The sequence below is a fragment of the Ischnura elegans genome, chromosome 2, assembly GCF_921293095.1.
Source record: "Ischnura elegans chromosome 2, ioIscEleg1.1, whole genome shotgun sequence".
Lineage (NCBI taxonomy): Eukaryota > Metazoa > Arthropoda > Insecta > Odonata > Coenagrionidae > Ischnura > Ischnura elegans.
Genome location: NC_060247.1, coordinates 118649323 through 118670603, shown reverse-complemented (window position 1 = coordinate 118670603; position 21281 = coordinate 118649323). Strand labels below are relative to the sequence as shown.

General features: G+C 36.7%; 2 protein-coding genes across 2 annotated transcripts; one reads left to right on the top strand and one right to left on the bottom strand.

The window, feature by feature from the left end:
• Positions 1-1127: 1127 nt before the first annotated feature.
• Positions 1128-2977, bottom strand: LOC124154495 (N-alpha-acetyltransferase 20). Its single transcript, XM_046528271.1, has 6 exons — positions 2760-2977; positions 2653-2677; positions 2113-2203; positions 1904-2033; positions 1691-1827; positions 1128-1451 (listed from the first exon to the last, which is right to left on the bottom strand). Exons 1-6 carry the CDS (start codon positions 2810-2812, stop codon positions 1366-1368), a joined length of 522 nt encoding a protein of 173 aa, XP_046384227.1. The 5' UTR covers positions 2813-2977; the 3' UTR covers positions 1128-1365.
• Positions 2978-3050: 73 nt separating this feature from the next.
• Positions 3051-19343, top strand: LOC124154494 (ESF1 homolog). Its single transcript, XM_046528270.1, has 11 exons — positions 3051-3269; positions 3352-3829; positions 3929-4113; positions 5554-5655; positions 10279-10479; positions 11391-11607; positions 12686-12978; positions 14051-14218; positions 15750-15902; positions 18198-18350; positions 18434-19343. Exons 1-11 carry the CDS (start codon positions 3150-3152, stop codon positions 18548-18550), a joined length of 2187 nt encoding a protein of 728 aa, XP_046384226.1. The 5' UTR covers positions 3051-3149; the 3' UTR covers positions 18551-19343.
• The last annotated feature ends 1938 nt before the right edge of the window (positions 19344-21281 follow it).

Sequence of the window (21281 nt, the reverse complement as noted above, 5' to 3'; positions counted from 1 at the left end):
CAGTTGAATATTTATCGAGCATATAATTCATATTATCCATTTTCATGTTTCCACAAAAGCTGGAGACCAAGGCATTTTAACTAAATGCCAGTGGAGTACATTGTATTTAAGTGATTGGGAGTCTAGATGCTGGCATATCCTTGAAATGACCAAACGGTGCATGCACAAATGCCCATCTGCGGTCAGTTGCTTACATACTCCTCATTATCATTCTTGAGCGACAAGAGGCTAGTCTCTAATGAAACACTGATTTGCAATTTTCCACAAAAATAAAATTTAATTCGACTTGAGTTTCGATGTTACTACATCATTTTCAAGGTACAACTGTTGTACCGTGAAAATGATGTAGTAACATCGAAACTCGAGTCGAATTAAATTTTATTTTTGTGGAAAATTGCAAGTCAGTGTTTCATTATGAATCAATTCCACTCCATCTCGCTTGATTCTTCGAATTTTATAGGCTAGTCTCTTTAATGCTTATGAGTATCTGCTACTTAGAGAAGTTGAGATTGGGAAATAAGTAGCAGCAGATTCAAGTGATGCCACTGGTGAAGGAACTGATTAAAGAAAAGTTATAGAATATCAATGTAATTATTTCGATAAAATTTTACACATAGCCTTATCAAGCACACTATTTAATTTTGAGGGTTCTGTGAGCTAGATTACCTTCCTCAATAGCGTAATGAGGAGTATGCTTAGGGGGGGAGGGATGAGATAGCCTAGGGTGGCGAAATCTGGTAAAAGTCTTGAAAAATGACATGCTTGGGAATATATTCTGCATCATTTTGGCACTAAAAATTGAAGTTTAAGTAAATGCAGTTATTATATGTCAAAACTAGACAATAGTTTTAAATATTTTTTTATATCTCCGAGGCATTGGGGGAGGATCTATCCCCTCATCCCCCCCCCCCTTAGTTATGCCCCTGACCTTCCTTCCTTCAGTTTTGTCACAGACAAGGCCAAAACAAGCATCACCACAACTTTCAACTCATTTTATCAATGCCAGACAATTTTATAAAAAGTACGTCACCCACAGACAAATTGACCAAAAAATAGAAATTTAATCGGTATTAATGAGTGTTGTACACATTCGCTCAACAGATGCAACAAAAGAGTAACCATAAAAATATGATCAACAAAGAAATATTTATTTCAAGATATAATTTACTTACATTTATTCCAAGGCATTCAAAAGGTATTTCAAAAGGATTTTCTTCATTTTGACATATCAACCTAATCCACTGAAGAAACTACCACAATTGCACACAAAATATTGGGTTCACAAAACTTTAGTCAACAAATTAATCAAATTTTATCCATCCATCCACTAAATGATACAACCAAATCTCAGGCTTTGGAAAGATATCAATCCACGTCTTCTGGCCTCACAGGATGTGTCAGAGGTATAACTGATCTTTTCTTCACATCTCGCGACAGTGCTTTCCTCATATCTGAAACAAATATTCCACGAAGACAACATATGAAAAAAAACTACAATGATATGACACTTTATTAGGATTTCTGATCAAAATTAAATTAAAACTTTTAATAAATGAATAAATAAGAGATTACCATTCCTAAGATGAATATTCTGCTGAAAGTTTGTAATACAGCACAACCTGACCATGAGAGAGTTGATAAATCTAATAACTCAATTAAAAGGGATAATTTAAAGATGTTCCCCGCTTACCAAATGCGTCCTCATCCGGATCTCCTGAATAATATTCCAGCACAGTACGGTAAACTATGTAACCCAATCGCTTGTACATAGTAATTGCACCCTTGTTGGATACCCTCACGAAGAGATCCACGAAGTACGCACTTTTCCTATAAATAAGAGTCAATAAAAGTTTGACAAACGAATTCGTCCGAGCAAAAGCAAATATTCAAAAGAATCACTTACTTTTCCGAGACATCTTCAAGCCATGCCATCAAGGTTCCAGCTAATCCAAGCCTTCTAAATTCAGGTGAAACTGTGAGAGCTGTAACATGACCATGCCAATTCTCTCCATGTCCTTCTGCTTTTCCCATGACTAGGCAAATAAAATGGAGCGTCAAAAAGAATAAACTTGGATGAAATTAACTCTATAATAAAAATACCAAAGAACTCACTATAGCCCATAATTTCTCCACTGGGCGATTCCGCAACTTGGAAGTACTCAGGCCAGTGAGCTAAGTATTGCATGTAAAAGGAGAGTCCGTACTTAAATTGATTAAGGAAAACACGCTGAACATGTAAAACTGAGCCTTTAAGATTATGTACGTGATTTTGCGATCATAATTTGAAAATACAGTGTAATAGTACAGAATTTTGCGGGGCACTTCCACCCGGGAGAACAAGGAAGAACATCTTTTAAGCACCTTTTATCGTGGAGGTAAATTTTATTATAGAGGAACCTCCTTATATAAGTGATACCAAATACAAGCTACACTCGGGTAACAATTGCGGATAGGCAACTACAGCTATCACTAGCCGCAGGAGTCGTACGGCATTTTTGCAGAAAAAATCTCAATTGACTAGAAATCTTGTACTACATAACACGGTAGAATACTTAATAATGTTTATTTTTGTCCATAAGGCGATTAAATAAAAATAAGAAACAATATGATAACTTCAGTGAATTGTAAACAATGTTGGTAATTCAAGGATACGGTTTCTGTGAGAGGGTCCAAGTTCCTGTAAAGAAGACACAAAAAATAAATGATCTGCTGCGGAGTTTTTCAACTATATTAGACAAAAACATAGGAGAGAAACTTACACATTATTGAACTTGAACATGTCATTGCAGGTAAAAGGCCGCAGAGTTGTCATAGTAAATAATACTTAAAATGAACACTGAGACGACTATAGGTACTTTAAAAATAAAAAATAATGACGATATAACCGTATAATTACAAACTATCAACAGTAACACCCTCAAATAGCCTATTTATGTACAAAAATATGAGGGAATCTGTGGTCAAAACAACCGTGGCGCTGAAAAGTTGACTGGCGTCGAAAAATACGATGTTGTCTTGTCAGTTTCGTAAAATGGTGAAATGACAATCGAATTACGTGTTTTGGTCCAGTTCGAATGCACGAGGTGTTTCATGCATAGAAGTTCTATTATATTCTGTTGTATGTCGTGATTATCTTAAGAGATTATACCATGGAAAATTTAGTCAAGGATAACAGATTTTCTCACCTCGCCACTGACCCTAGCTTTAGAAGGGCGCCGAAGTATGAGAGAAAAGTGAAAATTGATAAACGTTTTCAGTCTATGTTCACGGTTTGTAGCGATTATCGCATCATTGATTATTGCATTTACTATTGTTTTCATTTTTTCAATGACATTAACACCTATATTTCAGGACGACAAGTTTAAAGTGAGGTATGCTGTCGATAAAAGGGGCCGACCAGTTAGTTATTCTTCCAACGAAAATCTTCGTAAATATTACGCTCTATCATCTGACGAAGAGGAAGACAATGGTAAAACTAGTTCAGACGATTTTGAAGATGAAGAAAGCCCTGTTTTAGAGAGTATCAGTGGTGAAGAGGTCGCAAATATAACGGAAAAAGTGTTATACGATGAAGACTCTAAGCCTTTTACGTCTGATGAAAAGCAAGAGCCAGACAAGGAGAAGACCAAATCTTCCAGGACCAGCGGTGGCTTTAAGGTCACGAACCTTTCGGTACCGAAACCGATAATTAATGCAGCTAAGGCAAAGAAAGAGAAAATCAGTGATAAGGTTCGGGAGAAACTGAAAAATTTAGATGTTGATTATGCTAGGGGGGAAAGTGCAATTTTAACAGACAGCTCTTCAGATGACGAATCTAGTGATGATTCTGGTATTCTGAATTTTAATTTTGAGTTTCTACTGTGGAATAATTTGAGTGATTATATGTCGACTTATTCAATGCTTTTTAAATGCTACAATTTTATTCTAGTGGCCGAATTCGAAGAGAAAATGGCACACGAGTGGGGAGAACTCGATAAAGATGCGGGTACTACTGACCAGTCAACATCTCGTTTGGCAGTGTGCAACATGGATTGGGATCGTATAAGGGCCGCCGATCTTATGGTGCTTTTCAGTTCATTTACGCCAGTTGAAGGATATGTAAAATCTGTGACGGTATGTACATCCCTCATTATTCTGACAATGTTTACTGGGAGTAATTTCTCATTCGTCAACTCATCTGATATGGCTTCAACATAAAAAATGGTGATATATTTGCTCTTTACACCCCGCCAGCTTCAGCAGAAAATTACAGCAGTGGCCTACAGGTCTAGTAAACTAGACATGCAGGGGGGACTGATTGGAGAAAGGTGAATGATTTATGCTTTTTATAGATGAGTGTGTTGAGTGAAGTAGGAAAAGTAATATGACTGAATTCACCAAAATCCAAGGAGTAGAGCTAATATCGGGCCTTCCCAGCTATCTTTTTGGAAGTACGTCGGTTTTCAATGTCACCATCATCGCTGGTCAACAATCCTAATATTAGTTTGACGCAGTTCTCCACTCAATTTTCCTATCAACCAATCTTTTAACACCTATGTATTTCGTCTCTTTCACATCCTTCTTTACCTGTTCCTTATATTTTGTTTGAGGTCTTCCTTTTCCATTCTCACTATCTAAGTACTTGTCCCTCGACGATTGTCTTCATCAGGCCATCATGTCTCGAGATGTGGCCTAAAAGGTTGTTCTGTCTTCTTATTAAGGTTTTCATGAGGCTTCTCTTCCCTCCTATTCTTCTTAGGACTTCCTCGTTAACAACTTGGTCGATCCATTTGATCCTCATTATTATTGTGAAATAACTTGGTATTTGTAGTTTCTATCTTTCCTTGCTTCACTCATGTGGCTACATATAGCTAGATTTCGACCTACACTGTAAGGATACTTTCAAAGTAGTATATTTTCTCAGCAGTTATAAAAAAGTACTATCCTTAAGTATCTGAAATTCTTGTCTTGGCGTCAGATGATGGTTGCATGTATACAATCACTCAGTAAACTAGGGCAAATGCTGTAAGGTGCTTGTTAGTTATCCATGTAATGGAATGGTATTTCTAATGGATAATGAAAAAGATTTATAATCTAATGGTGAGTTGGTACTGTTTTTAAAAATTTGAGTCTTATTTCAAACATTCAAATCTAGTAAACTTCCACTACATTTGTTACTTACATGCCATACAAGTTGTTACAAGAAATGATCGGTGAAATGGATTTGTGAAATTTTAATCTTCATTGATGATGAACCTTCAGCACTGACATTTTTCTTAAATGTTTCTGACGTGATAGTATAGTGTGTTTTATGTGTATATTACTAATAATCAATTTCATATTTTCCAAGTCAATGGCCTTTTTATTTGGTTACTTTTTGGTTATTTTCATTTTGGTTTGGAATTCCTTTCAAATTTACATATTTAATTTTTTTGCTGTTTCTCTCACATTTAATTGATGGTAATGTTGGATATTATACTTACTAATTGTACATTGGCTTTGTCGGTCCACTGTAGTGTGAGATTTCTGAAGCTAGGGGCCACATTAATCCAGACAATTAATCTTTTCATGCAGATTTACCCATCAGAATTTGGTCTGGAAAGAATGAAGGAGGAAGACGTTAAGGGTCCCACCGAGTTGGTGTCAGAAAAGCGGAAAGAAGAAGAAGACAATGAGGTAAACCCTTCAGCAAAAATTGTTTTATTTGAACTTAGTAAGCCCCTTTTCCTTATGTCATCCTCCTACCGGTTACTTCAATCAAACTTACCTTACACACAGTCTTTCAATAATGACACATGTACATTAATCATATGAAAGACATTTTGATTCATAAAAAGAAACGCTGATTATCATATTCATGGACAAATACAAATTTAATTAATTATAAGAAATGATTGGGCCAAATATTCTGCTTTATGTAAATATATTTATAAACAGATCAAAATATTCCTGGATAATTTTATGAGAATGGGGGTTAATTCCTAAAGTTTTGTTTGAAGTTTGGCCTGCACTTTCACTCCTTTTCTCACTTGTACTTTTGGTTGCCAATTGTAAAGATCATCTTAAGTTATTCATTAATATTTTCAACTTTGATACATATATTGATTGCCTGTGTTTAAAATGTTTAAAAATCTCCTGACCTTTCCTGTCCTCACCTATGACCTACACCTAAATCTTCTTGCCTGCATTTGATATGAACCTAGAATCTACACCTATCTACACCCAATGAGCTCTAGGGAGACTTGCAAAAGATGGAATCATAATCATTACAAAATATGTTCAGGAACTGCATTTTGGAACGAAATTGAAAAAAATATCCTTCTTAATTATGGCTTTAAAACACAATTTAGAGGCATGTAAAGACAGGGAAAAATATAAAAACTGTTGTGTGACCAGTACTTTCATATGGCAGTGAAACCTGACCTACAAAGAAAGCCAACAAAAAGAAAATGGATGTGGCAGAGATGAGAATGCTGAGATGGATGATTGGAAAAAAGAAGAGATAGGATTAGGAATAAGACGATAAGGGAGATGGCAGTAGTGGTTGAGATCATAATAAAGGTGTATGAGGGAAGGATGCAGTGGTTCGGTCGTATATTTAAAGGGGGGATGAGGAGTTTGTGGGAAACAGAACTCCAAATTTAATGTAACGTAGAAGGGAATTAATTTCATTTAATATAATTAATAGCATTTAATGGAATGTAGAAGGGAAGAGAACGAGGGGAAGACCAAAGAGAAGATTGAGTAGAGAATGATTTGAGGGAGAAGGGTTCGATGGAAAGGAATCGATGTCCAGGATCGAGTCGTTTAGAGGTGACAGGTTAGGAACAGCGACCCCTTACGGGAAAAGCTGCTGAGAAAAGATCAGGGATTATAAGTTGTGTTTGGTAGCAGTTTCTTTGTATCACTCCCTCATATCCTGTGACTCAAACACACAAGTATCTCAAAAATCATGTGGCCATAGACATAAGCATGTTGGCATTGGTGCATGCACCATCTGGTCACTTAGAGTCAGTGTCTGATTAAAGGGAGGGTGTCAGCAACCCACCACGAGGCCGGTTTATGGAAAAAAATATCAATAAATATTATAATTATATTTTAATACATAAGTATATGACTTCATTTCATTCTATTACATAATTCATAGCATACACTTAGCATAAGCTATAATAGAATGAAATTATGAAATTAGGCACCCTTTTGGTGGGGCTGCCATCTGATGCATATGATAGCACAGACAAACAAAAATATCTAGAAGCATCAAGGCAAGTTTATGCACAGAAAAGTGCTAATTATTACAAAAATATCAAAATCAGTGCTCAAAAACAACAAAATAGAAATACTTATAGCAAAAAAATTTATGGATACTTATTATATTGCTTATCAAGTAAGCCCAAAGCAAGAGTTCTAAAAGCACTTCCAATATTCTCAATTGAGTTTTTTTTCTTTCTCTTGAATATTTAATTTTGACTCTGTGTTTCAGATTTATACTCCAAGACGGCTATCCTTAACTTTTGTTAGGTGTTCTCATGGTGCACTCCTATGAAGAACACATGATGAATCTTCTATTTAGATGCTTACTAAGGTGGATATTGACTGACTAAATTCCCTTAAAATGGCACGTAATCTTTGCCGGTGTTCCCATCGATTCACCAGTAGCCAATATTGGTGTTAATACAAGGTGTGATCAAAGGAGACTGGACTGATTTTATTCTGTGCAAACCATTCAGCAGATCAAAAATAAACAAAAAGTGCCATCTTGCGACACATTTGTCGACTAAAACGACAGATGTTGCATTTGTTTACATCGTGCTGTTACTTAGCAGCAGCAGTATGTGTCTTAAACTATACATTGCCGTTTGCAACGGCAGCCATGAAGGAGCTAGAGGAACAGCCTGTGTGCATGAAATTTTGTTTCAAACTTGGAATACGGAGACGTTTGGAATTATTCAGCAAGCCTTTGTTAATGAAGCTGTGAGTCGAAACCAGTGTTTTGAGTGGTACAGTCGTTTTAAATCGGATAGAACCTCGACAGCTGGTTTGGGGGCAAGCCCCCACGGACCCTCCACCACCCCCCCAGGATTAAAAGCGTTAGCTTATTTCCTGGGGGCCGCTTTTTCATTGTACTTCTCTTTGCGATTATCACTCTTTTTTTACCCAAACGACCGCAGTCTTTTGGCCAGCTGTCCCTCGACAGATGAAGATTCACGAACGGGGTGGCCTTCCACATCAACAGACCCCAACAATGTCAAACTGATGAATGATTTAGTGGAGGAAAATCGCCATTTAAATGTTAGGGAGGTAGCCTAAGAAGTGAACATTAGTTTTGGATCCATTTTTGATATTTTTTGATAGACATTTTAGGCACAATGCACGTCACATCAAAATTCGTCCCTCATGATGGCGTTTCCACCACGATAACGCGCTGGGTCACATGCTGATCGTGACAGAGTTTTTTGCCAAACTAGGACTTCTGTGATCTCGCGGCCACGCTACTCTCCAGAAGTGGCTCCATCAAACTTTATTCTGTTTCCAAAATTAAAATCAAGCACTGAACTGAAAGGGCACTGATTCAACTCTGTTGTGGATATTAAAACTAATTGTACAGTGGACCTGAATAGGATCCTTAAGGCGGCTTACGAGTCAAGGTATGAGAGCTGGAAGAAACATTGGCAAAGGTGTGTCGTCAGCTAAGCCATGTACTTCGAGGGTAACAAGTTCGATTAAGCTGTATCCGTTAAAATAAACAAGTTATAAAATCAGTCCGGTCTTTTTTTATCACGCCTTGTATGCCATTAACAGCATCTGGACCAGTTGCAATGCAAGAGAGGGACTTGAATAAATTGGGATTACATCGAAGAAGGGATGTTTGTTCTCTGTGAGTCATGAGAGTACGGGAAATTAGGAGAGATGTGCTGCTTCCTTGAGGGTTCAAGGCAATTGAGTGAGGAAGCTTTTACGAGCGATGATTGGCCAACTCCTGTCTGCCAATTTCTGGAGAATTCTTCTTAGCATTGTTTGGGTGGACTGGAACTTCAGGAAAAACCTGTAATACACCAACATGGAGGGGAGGCAATACTGCAAGCAGGGAAATAGCTCCTTGATTCGCTCCCCCCATTCATACTCCTGTCTGATCACCAGGTTACAGGTGGAATGAGAAGATAATTCAGGCAGACGAGTGGTAGCTATGGAAGTGCAGGAAAAGGAAGGATGAGTACTTGGAGGGAGGGAGATGATTGAAGGATTGTGTATTAATTCTCATTGAAAAATGTGGAATATGGGTCGTGAAATCATTCTCCTGTACTCCCAAAAACCCATGTATTCTACTGCGGGACTGCTATTTGAGATTTGAACTGCTGGTTGGCAGGTTGTGGGTAGAGTTGCGGTGTTAGGGTCTCCAGCTTTTGAGGTATTTTTGTCATCCTTCGTGCAAATGTCCTTAGTGCAAATTCCTTTTGCTGAAGTCCTGCAGCTATGTCAGGAGGGTAAATTGTCCAAGGAAAAATTTTTTGGGGGTGCTCAAAAATACCATAGTTCCATGCCACTGCTATGGTCTCTAATTCCTTTTTTGGAAACTAGTTTACTATTCTAGATAAAGGGGCATACTGCAGAACGGAAACGCATGGTAGAGGGGTGAGCAGAAGGATGGCAGAATCAATAGGTGAAGATTGATGTGCTAAATCCATGTTGGTAAAGCAATGCACAGAGCTAACTGCACTTTTTCTTTTCGGATCAGTTTGTGTTCAGACCGATCTGAGCTTGGTTGGTAAGCATAGTGAGTGTCTTACAGTTTCCAGTCCACAAAGCCTCCAAAGAGCTTCAACACAATGCCTTGCATTGAAATCTAGACCACATTTAATATTCCATGCTTTCTTGGAAATATAAAACTGGCGTATGACCTGATAAAAAATGTTAAATGGAAAATATATGCTTAGGATATTTTTGGTGATATAACTTCAGCTCAATCACGAGCCTCTACTTACATTCATGATGAGTTGAAAACTTCATTTTTTCCTGTTATGCTGTAGGCAAAGAAATGTTTTAATGATGATTAAGTGTTAATTAAAATGTTAAATCAAATCTTTCTAAGTTATTGTGCTCATCAATCTGAAGTTTAGTCTTCTGGTGCCAAGTTGAAAATATATTTTTATTCTTCTTGAATCTGACTTTTTTCCCTTTGTATTGGTTCTTTGAGTAAAGATAAGATTTTAATGAATGTAGCTTTTATTTACAACTTTGAGCTCAATTTCATGATTTCATTTTAAATTAACTTTTATATCAGTTCTATTTTCTCCATAGGATGAAGAAGGTGGTTCTTATCATATGGAGATATTAAGGAAATACCAATTGAATCGTTTGAAGTATTTTTATGCTGTTGTGGAATGTGATTCAGTCGCCACTGCAGATAAATTGTATGCAGAATGTGATGGACTGGAGTATGAAAGCAGTGCTATTAGGCTGGATCTTCGATTCATTCCAGATGATATGGTATTTGACCAGGTAACTTGATCCTTATGGTGATTTTGTTTCTTGAATAATTATTATTGCGCTATCATTGATATCATTTTCCGGGTCTTGGAGTGTAATGTGGGCTTCTCATTGGTTTCATTAAAGAAAGGCTTTGAAATGCAATTACATAATGTCTTCTGGACTGATAGTGAAAACAGAGAAAATTGGAAATTTTTTGTGTAAATGGCTATGAATTTCCTATGGTTACTCCAAAAATGGTATATACATATATTAGTGATTTTTAAAGAATGAAGATTTCATGTCAGGTATCAATTTTGTCTTTTGAAAACAGAACTACTTGTGAAGGGTGATATGTTATTGATAAATCTCCTAATGGAGGATTCATTTGACACAGTATATTTTTTTATTATACGAGTATGGAAGATTGTATTATTTTTAATGTTTTACTGGATTTTTTGCAAACTTTCAATTAAATTTTAAAAAATTGCTATTACATACTTTAAATTTTGACTGTGTAAAATGTAAATTTCATCATACAAATTTACAGACAAAAGGAATAGTCAATATTGTGGGCTTGTGAAAGTTCAAACATACTTCATGTTGTTCTTGTGGACTCACAAAAATTATAATTAATGCTTAACTTGAATAGGAAGTTTTCATTAAAATATTATTTAAAGAATTGAACCAACCAAATCTACAAGCCGACATGGAAGACTCAACCATTTTCCATGGATTTAAAGAAAATCACGGGCGATCCGTGATGTGTATTTGAAATTTGAACGTGGTTTAGTGAATTCCTCGGAAATTGAATACTGTATTAAGCTCATCGTTTGAGGTTTTTGGTAATTTTACTATTCCGACATTCTATCCCTAGTTATAACCTATCCTGCTCATGAATTCATAATGTTAATTTGTGCTCTATTCTCTACATCCCAATTTAGAAACCTCGTGAAGTCTGCAATGGAATTCCTGACCCTACTAAGTATAAACCCAGGTTTTTCATCACGAAAGCATTACAGCAGGCTAAAGTTGAATGTACTTGGGATGAGACTAACCCTGATAGACTGGAGATAGCAGAGAAAATTATGAAATCAAATGGAGAAGTGGATGATGAAGATATTCAAGCCTATCTAGCTTCATCAAGTGGTGAAAGTGAAGGTATGCTACCTTTCATCCATCAGAATTTTAAGCTGTTATGTCTGCTGTAGATAGGGTGGACATGAAAAGTTGAAAATGCAAGTAAATATTTATTTAATTTCCAATCAGGGGCAAAGTGGTGATACAAGCTCATTGTTTAAGTCCCACGGCAGTGACATTATCAGTGGGCCCCATAAGGCGAACCCCCCTTAAAATATTTTGATGAAACATGTAGATGAGCATTTTGTAATGACTCAGACAAATTTGAAATTATCAGAAACAGTGTTTTCTTTTCCCCTGACGTATCAATAAACAGGTTCACGGTTTTATTAATACCTACCAAAAAATCGTATGGGTTTTCAACACTTATGAAACTTCAAAAGTTTCATGAGACAAAGAGCTGAGCAATATGGACCTTAATATTTTCAATTTTAGGCAGTCCATGTTTTTGAATTTTACATTTGAATTACAGGGGGAATGACAAAAATGCAGTCAGAATTATCTGGAAAGCTGGGAAGTAAGCAGGCTGTTGTAACCTATTTTAACTGTTAGAGATCCTTCCTTTACCTTGTATTTACGTGTACAGTGCAGTGTTAATTTCAGAATTTAATTTTAGTTGTCCTTTATCAGGAATCATGATATTAGTAACTACCTTACGAGAAGCGTAGATAACTAAGGAGTGAGATAATAAAAGCTTTCTGTCTTCAACAGTAGCCCCATTAAAGTGAGTACAAGAATTTATATGCATATGCTCAGATATTTGAAAGATTAGAGGGCACTAGGAAACTTCAAAGCTTGTTTAAAGCACCAAATCCTGAGTTACTGCTTCTATTCTGCAGATGAATACATATAAGACTCACTAAACATAAATTTGCTTAATACGGTTTTTGCTACAAAGCAACTGAGTCTCAAGATTAGTTTTTTGATGAAAACTGCTTTCATATGTAGAAATCATTATTGCTAATTGAAGTCATCATATGTAATTAGCTATAAAGCATAATGAATGCAGCTGTATGTATGGTAATAATCAAATAAAATCTCCAACAAATAGTTGACAGTAATGGTGTGTATTCATAAAATTCCTGTATTTCTCCTGCAGCTGAGAGTGAGAAATTGGAAGATGATAATGCTAAAATTGATGGAGATGAAGAGGAGAGAATAGCAAAGTATCGAGCTCTGATTGCAGACATACAGGAAAAAGAGAAGGCCAAGTCTTCTAAGGATGTCGAGATGGAAGTCACATGGGGTATTGGCCTCAAGAATGAAACTGAGAAACTAGTCAAGCAGAAGCTGAAAGAGCAAGAGGAGCTGACGCCCTTTGAGAAATACTTGGAGAAGAGGAAAGAGAAAAGAAAGCAGAAGAGGAAAGAGAGAAAGCAGGCTAATTCCAAGGTAATGGAGGGGGGGTAACTTTTGAAAAATTTGAAGTTTTTTTCGGAAATCTTAATGATTTTGAAGTTCTGAATGAATGAAGTTTTGGTTTACCTTTGGTTTTGAAGGTATCAATAGATGTCCGATACATAATCTATTATCCATCAGGCTGCAGTTTATCTGTGTTGCGGATTATCCATGCAGGAGTGCACACACTGTCAATTTTTCCGTGATCTTTATAAAAATTGAAATCATAGGCAAAAGCGCCAGGATATTTGCATTATAATTCAAGGCTACCCCAGAATAATTATTGCCATTAGATTGCCCTGAGTAAAATGAGATTATTTTATTTACTTGCTCACAAGGAATTTTTCTAGTTCACTTGAACGTCTGCTCTAGCATTGCAGATGATGATCAGTGGCGGGGAAAAAAAACTCTTGATTAATTTTGGAAGACTATTCAATGCTTAAGCAATTCTGAATTAAGATAAATGTTATCTACAATCTTTGATTGCATACAGTAAACTCCCAATTATCTGGGCTAATTATGGGGTGGGGAGGCACGAATAATCCCAACTTTCACATTAATTGTTGTCAATGGCTTTCGGGAGCAGCTGAGTGTTTCGCTTTGTCGTGCGAGCTTTCAAGCCCATTGCAGGTCGCATCATTAGGTGATGAAATCTTCATCGCCTGATGATGCGACCTGCAATGGGCGTGAAAGCTCGTACAACAAAGCGCAACACGCAGCTGCTCCCGAAAGCCATTGACAATGATGCATCTCGCTGCGAAAGCCTAAGTTCCAAGCTTTCACATTAATTTCTTGTAACTTTCATCATTTACATAAATTCATCAGTCTGTTATTGTCTATGCACATTTTGTGTTATTTTAGATTTATTTTCGGAATCATTATGAGCTTTCTTTTCCCGACTGCGATCTTTTTAGTGGCAATACGATGATTGCACTCATATCCTTACTGCTCCATGCAATACCTGGTTTCTGAAAACCACACATCCGTATCACAGATTCAGAAACATGGTTTGCACGAATGCTATAATTACTATGTATGTGTAATATACAATGCTGAATCATTGTAGGATGACGATGCCGCATTCAGTGATGATGATCTCCCATCTGATGTGGATTTGGATGATCCTTATTTTAAAGAAGAACTTGAAGGATTAAAAAAAGGCAAAGCAAAGAAGAAAGGTGACTCTGCAAAAATTAAGGATTCTGCTGAGGAAGCAAGACGGGAGAATTACAGGGTAAGCAGGAAATCTGAATTAGTTCTTTGGTTCACTTCGTTGGTTTAGCTTGAAGTTAGTCAAACTTAAAGTGAAGTGAAACAAACTCCCAGCTGATTAACTGAAGGTTTGATTACAGAATTAATTTCTGCTATATAGAATTATGTTGCAGTAAACATAGGATTAAGCTCTTTTTCATTTATTTAAAAATTTCTCTACAATTACATAATGCCTCCTTTATGAGTCTCATTTTGTGATTTAATTAAAATTTATGGAAGCTATCCAAATTTTGATAATTTTTTCTTTGGGTTTCATGCAAATAATCTTCTGCCAGAAAATCTTTAAAAATTCATTTTCGGAGGAAGGATTTATTTTCTCAGAGCTTTCCTTTCATTTATCAAACACAAATCAGCTGCATTAACAGCTCACACTCTACATTTATTTGGTATTTAGGGAAAATTAGCTATAAATTTAAGCATGCACCAAGCAAAAATTAACATTACAGCTTTGGGGAATCGACAGAAAAAATTAATGGGTACTCAATGGCATCTGTCATTCTTCAGCAAAATACCAGCTATACCAGAAAACTGCTGCACTCACGGTATTGAAATGGAGTTGAGTTGTTTATTGGCGGCATCAATGTTTTTTTCTGGAATTTACGTCTCAATTCCATTTTAAAACCATTTTGCTAAATATTTTAATACCTCTCATGGAGATTCTGAGGAAACAGTATTCTATGAAGATGAATCACTGTAATTTTTGAAGCAACTTGGCATTGGAGGATCAATCCAACAATGAGGACTGGAATGGGGAACATCCATGAGATATTGATTAAAATTGTAACCTATCCAATCAATGCTTCTAACGTGAAAAGTCATTCCTGCTTAATTGCAAGTTTTCATAATAGCATCAGCTATATGCCTAATGTATAAAATGTAATCTGATTTTCCATTTCTAAAAATCATTGTTCACTTCAATGAAACCTGAGAAATAATATAAGTAAATCTGGTCAAGTATTTACATCTCTCGTTATGGCTTTCCTGTCATTTGAGCTTAATAAATTCAGACAACTGAGAACTAAGATTTCCTTGATTGGGGAGGACATCCGCTTTCTCCCTGTTATGGCCATTGGAGTTTTTTCATTTCCAGTTTATTTAATTGGTGTTTTTTTCTGCTCCATGTCCTTGCATAGATCTACATGAAATGATGGATTCCTTCTAATTGCTTTTAAGTAACACATTTCTGCTGTCAATTACTTGGCTATGGAGTTCTTCCTGTGAATGGAACACTTTTTCTCACATTTTTCATGTGATGGTCAGTGTATAAGGGAAAGAACTTCATGTTTACCATTGACAAATTTCTCTTTGCCAACATCTTTCCCATAATCAATAATGCATGAGTAATTGGTCATTTGTAGCTTTTTTAAATAATTCCTTACCTTATTACCTATCGAAATTCTTCTGAGGAATTTGTTTCTTGTTATTTTTTACATTTTTTCATTGTTACATACACTAAATATGTAACAACATGCATGGAATTAACCTTCTTTCAGGCTCAATTGAAGCTTTTAATGATGGACTTCGAAGAGAAAAAAAATCATTTCAACATGGATGAAATCATGAAGCAAGAAAAGGAGAGCGGTAAGAAGAAAAAGAGGAAGGCGAAAAAGACAGAAGAAGAAAAGCCTGTGAAGGATGATTTTGAGGTAAGACTGACTTCAGCACTGTTATTAATAGCAAATATTTCGGTGATTAAGCCTGAAGCATATGATAATTTTTTCTGTCCCTTCCGAGCAATAGCTCCAGTGGTTGAGGGAAAATAAATCCTCCATGCAGTCATTTTCCACGATGCCTCCAGGGATGGAAATTCAATCCCTTTTCCCATCCTGCGGAATGTCCCTTTTTCCATCACTGAAACCATCGCTGGTACTGTTTTTCAGCCAATCGGAACTCACATCTGCTAACAACAATTGTAACATCATGCTTGGATTATAATTGAACGACAGTTTTAAATGTAGAAAGTGTTAGAATAAGCGAAGGAAAAAGGGATGATGGTAATGACCGTGTGATTCAGAAACTGATGGGTCATTGAGCTGGTCACTCTTTTGGGCCCTCAAAACCTATCCATGGAGCTATCACTCTGTGGGATAGAAAAGTAATCATATAATTCAGGTTTTACCTCTGCTGGCTGAAGTAGAAACTGGATACCATAGTGATTTAAACATTATTCCCGATACAAGGAGAGGATACGAAGAGGGAAAAGCCCAAATCTCAAGAGACAAATAATACATTAACTCTCATCATGGAAAGCCTTGATGTTAAAATGAGGCAAAATATTTTGGAATTTTCTTCACTTAAGTTGGAACCTCCTTCAGGGGAGAAATTATTCAAATTTAAGATGGTGAGCTTCTGGATCACCAAAAATTTGTTGATTTTACATGGCTCTCACTCGAAATTGCTACTGAAATTTTGTACCATTTTTCTTAGATACATATTTGCATTCCATCGTCCACCGCTAGCAATCAAATTTGTGAAACCAGCCGCCTAACTTAGATTGATTTGTGTTTGAGGTTGTCTAATGCTTTCTGATGTGGACTTTAGCGGTCCATAGGTAAATAACCTCTGGCTTTGTAAGAAATTGATCGTTGAAGTGTGCACTTACATTGCAGTACATTGCATATCGACTTTGCTAGTGTTCTACCCCAGTTGTACATAGTACATGAAGCTGGTACTTACTCTCAAATCTTGCGAATCTTAATCTTTAGTAAAAACCTCTTACAGTTAGTATGTAAGGGTATTCTTATCTATAAAACTTTAGCAAAATTTATATAAAGCCTTAGCAATACCTACGAGTGACGCAAATATATCTCTCAATTATCATCCCTTAATAGCTTAGGAAAGTATCAGTGAAATGTAAACACTAGGATTTATGATATGGTACACGGTCATGAAAAATGCAACATCAGGAAATTGATACACAATGAAAACAATAATTTATAGTCCACACGGTATCACAAGATAGTACCAATGAAGCCAATGAAATGAAAGGCAATACACAATATCATGAACGAATATTATGAACACAATATGTAAAAATTGTAATATCGCACTACCCACATATATGTATAACGTATTTGGTACTCTATAAATGATGAAGTTTGAAGAGAATAACCCCGTACTGTTAAATACAAACACATTCATTTACATCTACAAGTTGTTCCGATGTTGGCGAGCAAGCGTATAGGTAAAAATAATAAGCCTCAATTAAGTAGCTCATTTTCTTAATTTTACTACAGAGATTTTCCTCTTTTCCAGCATAGCTACATCGCTCACCTACAGCAGAAAACAGAGCTAACGCACAACAGAATGAAGAACACGACCCTTAATAATAATCACAAAATCAACACGAGCGAACACAACCCAAAATCAGTAACCGGGAGTTCATGAGTATTGCCTAACTCCTAATATTTAGGGGCTGTGAAATCCGCTATAAAAATATATTTCTATTGTGACTAAGACTCGTGATGGCGATTTAATCACGATTCTTCATAGAAAATAACTACAAGGCTAGTTCACTGGTGATAGCTCATGAAACAACCGTACGAAACTTCGGTTTTTGGAATAATCATATTATAAAATTATACAACTATACGTATCATTATACCTATTTTGCATTCTTCAATATATGAAATAAGACCGTGATCACCATCAACTATTACGTCAACTATTGACGTAATAGTTGATGGTGACTCGAAATAATTGTTGAGGCCTACATCGCCTCGATATTTCATCCGTCTGGCGCAGCCTCGAAACGGCGGCAATAAGGTTCGTGAATTGCAACTTACGGAAACGTCGAGGCTTGAATGTCGCCACCTCGACATTGTCGAGGATTCGACAAAATTGAGGCCTTCGTGAATAAGGCCCCAGACCTTAATATCTAATGTAGTTGAGGGTTTTGTCTGTAAAGATGCAGCACCTAATTTGATCCTCCTATATTTCAGTTAAATGTTAAAGATCCTAGGTTTGAGGCACTTTACAGTTCTCATCTGTACAATATTGACCCAGCCGATCCACACTTCAAAAAAACTAAAGCCATGGAAGCTTTGGTGAATGAAAAGCTGAACAGGAGGAATCAGCTGGATGTTAGCAGTGAGGTAAGTGATCCTAAATCATCTCCGGTCTATCACATACCCTAATATTTTTAATTTTTATTGCATAATATGTTTTTTCCTTACAGAAAACTTCTGAGGAACCTGACACAACTAAGAAGAATGATGCAGAGCTGTCATTGCTGGTGAAATCAGTGAAGAGAAAAGCAGAAAATTTGAAAGCAAAAAAGAAACAAAAATGTTAACAGATTGAAAATAATATTTACAATGAATTTTTTTATTAAAAAGTTGTTTATGTCTTCAATTTGTTTCAACTTAATGGATATTTTATCCAGTGTCTGGATTACCTCATGGGAGCAGAACTGGGCATTTATTTACCTCAGTGTCTATGAACTATGCATATAGTGCTGCAAGAGTAGGTACACTTGTTCTATGAAAAAAATTATTTAATACCAATAACTGGCTGTCCAGGTGTTTTTGACACAAAAACTTGCCAAACAACACTGTCGCAGGTGTTTTATGACATAGGGTGCATTCAGTGAGCCCTCAGGGCATTATCAAAACAGCTGTGAAATATCCCCCTAAATGAGACTGCTACATGACAGGCCTGTGTGATTAGGTACTCGGTCATTTCTCCGAGCAGTCTATGAAGCTGTTATTTACCTGAGCACTCATTGCTGACTTGTGGCAGCTCAAATTTTAGTTCTATCGGCCAATGTTATGCTTTGGATGATTCAAAAGGTCCACCATAACTCTCAAATGACTTTTCCCATTCAGAGTGGCTGTGAATATGTTATGTAGCATTCTGCTTCTGTGCTTAGCAAGAGCTCTGAGTTTGAGACCTGCAAGCTGTTATGAAAGCAAACTCTCTGTGGCCACATCTGTGAGAGTTAGCAAGGGGCCATAACCTAAATGTGCCCTACTGTATTTCGAGAATATTTCAGAAGGTCTCCATCATGCATGACTGTCTATGAAGTTATTTTTACTTTAGTTAGTAAAGCAAAGGAAAATTCTATGATAATAATTCTTTTTAAAGTCCATCAGAGGAATTTGTTTCAAGGAAGGCTTTATAGCTGTACTTAACCCATGATTTCATTATTAAAGTATTCTGCTGATTAAGGTAGGTTTCTATGGAGTACTTATGAAGTATTATGGCGTGGTGAAACAAAAACTCAGTACTATTCCACAAACTTTCATTTTAACAGTCTACTAGTTTCGACGTTTAAAAACTCAACATTCTACCCTCTAACACCGTTTTCAACTTCCCTTCTCCGCCCGATCCATCTTAACCTTCCATCTCATCTAAAAGCTGCCTCTCCTCACCCAACATGTCCAGCACTTTTTCGTCCCTCCTCCTCCCTGTCCACTTCACCTTCTCCATCTCGAACACCTCCAGTCTTCTCACGTCCTCCTTCCTAAGTGTCCATGTTTCAGCACCGTAACACACTACACTCCAGATCAGACTCTTCAACTAGCCTTTTCTTTAAACTCTTACACAACGATCCTTTCATACGCTCCTTTCTGTTCATGAATGCCTCCTTAGCCAATGCAATTCTCTTTCTGATGCCCTAACTGCTGTATCGGTTTTACTCTAATGTGCTGCCAAAATATGTAGTTGCATTCCTCTACCTACTGATGTTTATGCCCACGTACTTCTACCTTGAGTCCCACATTCCTAACGCTACTTTCTCTCCTCTGTTGTCTTGCATTTCTAATCCATTCTGTTTCCATCCCTGACTGATGCTTTCCAGTCCCGCATGACTGCTAGATTTTTCCTACCTGGGATTTCCCTAGTTATTTCCTTGAGCTGTTCATACACCTCATCCAGTCTTCCTTCCTATGATTGCGACTGGGCATCTAAACTTGAACCACAAGATCATGCCATGGCATGTGCTGGATCATGCCTTAATTTATACCCCTGAATCATATCGCTTACCTGATCTATACTTACCACTTTCTTAACCATCTCTCCCTTTAACACTAAATCTACCCCCTCTTGACTTTCCTCTCCACTATTACCATATTTCTCTAAATATAGTCCCCCCCCCCCCCTAATTTTGAGGCTTCAGTTTCGAGAAAAGTTAAAAGAATGCCTTCGAATATAGTCCTCCCCCCTTTACTTTTACCACAGGCATTTTTGAAAAAAAAGGGGGTACTATATTCAGACATATATGGTATATATAACCCAAAACCGATCACTCCGGCAGTCCCCACCATCCCTCCATCTCACTTTGTATATAATCCTAAGATATCTATCCGACCTTACTGAAGCCCTTCTAGAAGCAATTATGAATTTATCCTGCCAGTGCAGCTCTTGCAGTCATAGGAATAGGCACAAGCCTTTCCACTGCAGCAAGGTTGTAGCCCATGGTAAAGGGCAGGATTTCATATTTGGACAATATTTGCAGCTGCAGTTAGGGACATTTCGTAATCAATTTCAATAGATTTTGCAAATGGTTGGGAGAATTGAAATGACTTTCCTGCACTTACTTGAGTTGAGTAGATAGATAAACTTAGGCCACTTGGCTGAAAATTTTATCACCATATTCTGCTGTTCTAAATTTTTTTTCATTTTGAAACTTTTTTTATGAATAGTTATTTTAATTGAGGGTGGTTGAGTGCTTACAACATGACCTTAACCTTGACTTTCCTTTAAAAAACTGCAACAACTCTACGCTCACCCGTAGCGATCCCAAACATTGTGAGAATACGTAGATAGTAAAAACAATAGAAATTTCATGAATGACAATTTCTAGAACATAAGGAATGCAAAATTGCCATGACCTATAAAGGATGATACTTTGTTCGAATAATGGCAAACAGACAACAACTTCTATCTCACAGCCGATTTTTGAATCAATTTGAGCATAGGACATTTACATACTTAATTTGACATCAAGAAAGTGCGAGCCTTCCAGAGTTATCATGAAACAGAATAAGTAATATTATGTCCAAATGTGAGGCTGTGGAATTCTA

Coding starts and splice junctions, on each gene's coding strand:
- LOC124154494 (XM_046528270.1), top strand. CDS start 3,150: ATGGAAAATTTAGTCAAGGATAACAGATTTTCTCACCTCGCCACTGAC. Junction 5,656..10,278: donor AAGAAGAAGAAGACAATGAG/GTAAACCCTTCA, acceptor TTTTCTCCATAG/GATGAAGAAGGTGGTTCTTA. Junction 15,903..18,197: donor CTGTGAAGGATGATTTTGAG/GTAAGACTGACT, acceptor CCTATATTTCAG/TTAAATGTTAAAGATCCTAG.
- LOC124154495 (XM_046528271.1), bottom strand. CDS start 2,812: ATGACAACTCTGCGGCCTTTTACCTGCAATGACATGTTCAAGTTCAAT. Junction 2,678..2,759: donor ATGTTCAAGTTCAATAATGT/GTAAGTTTCTCT, acceptor TCTTCTTTACAG/GAACTTGGACCCTCTCACAG. Junction 2,204..2,652: donor TGGACCCTCTCACAGAAACC/GTATCCTTGAAT, acceptor AATCAATTTAAG/TACGGACTCTCCTTTTACAT.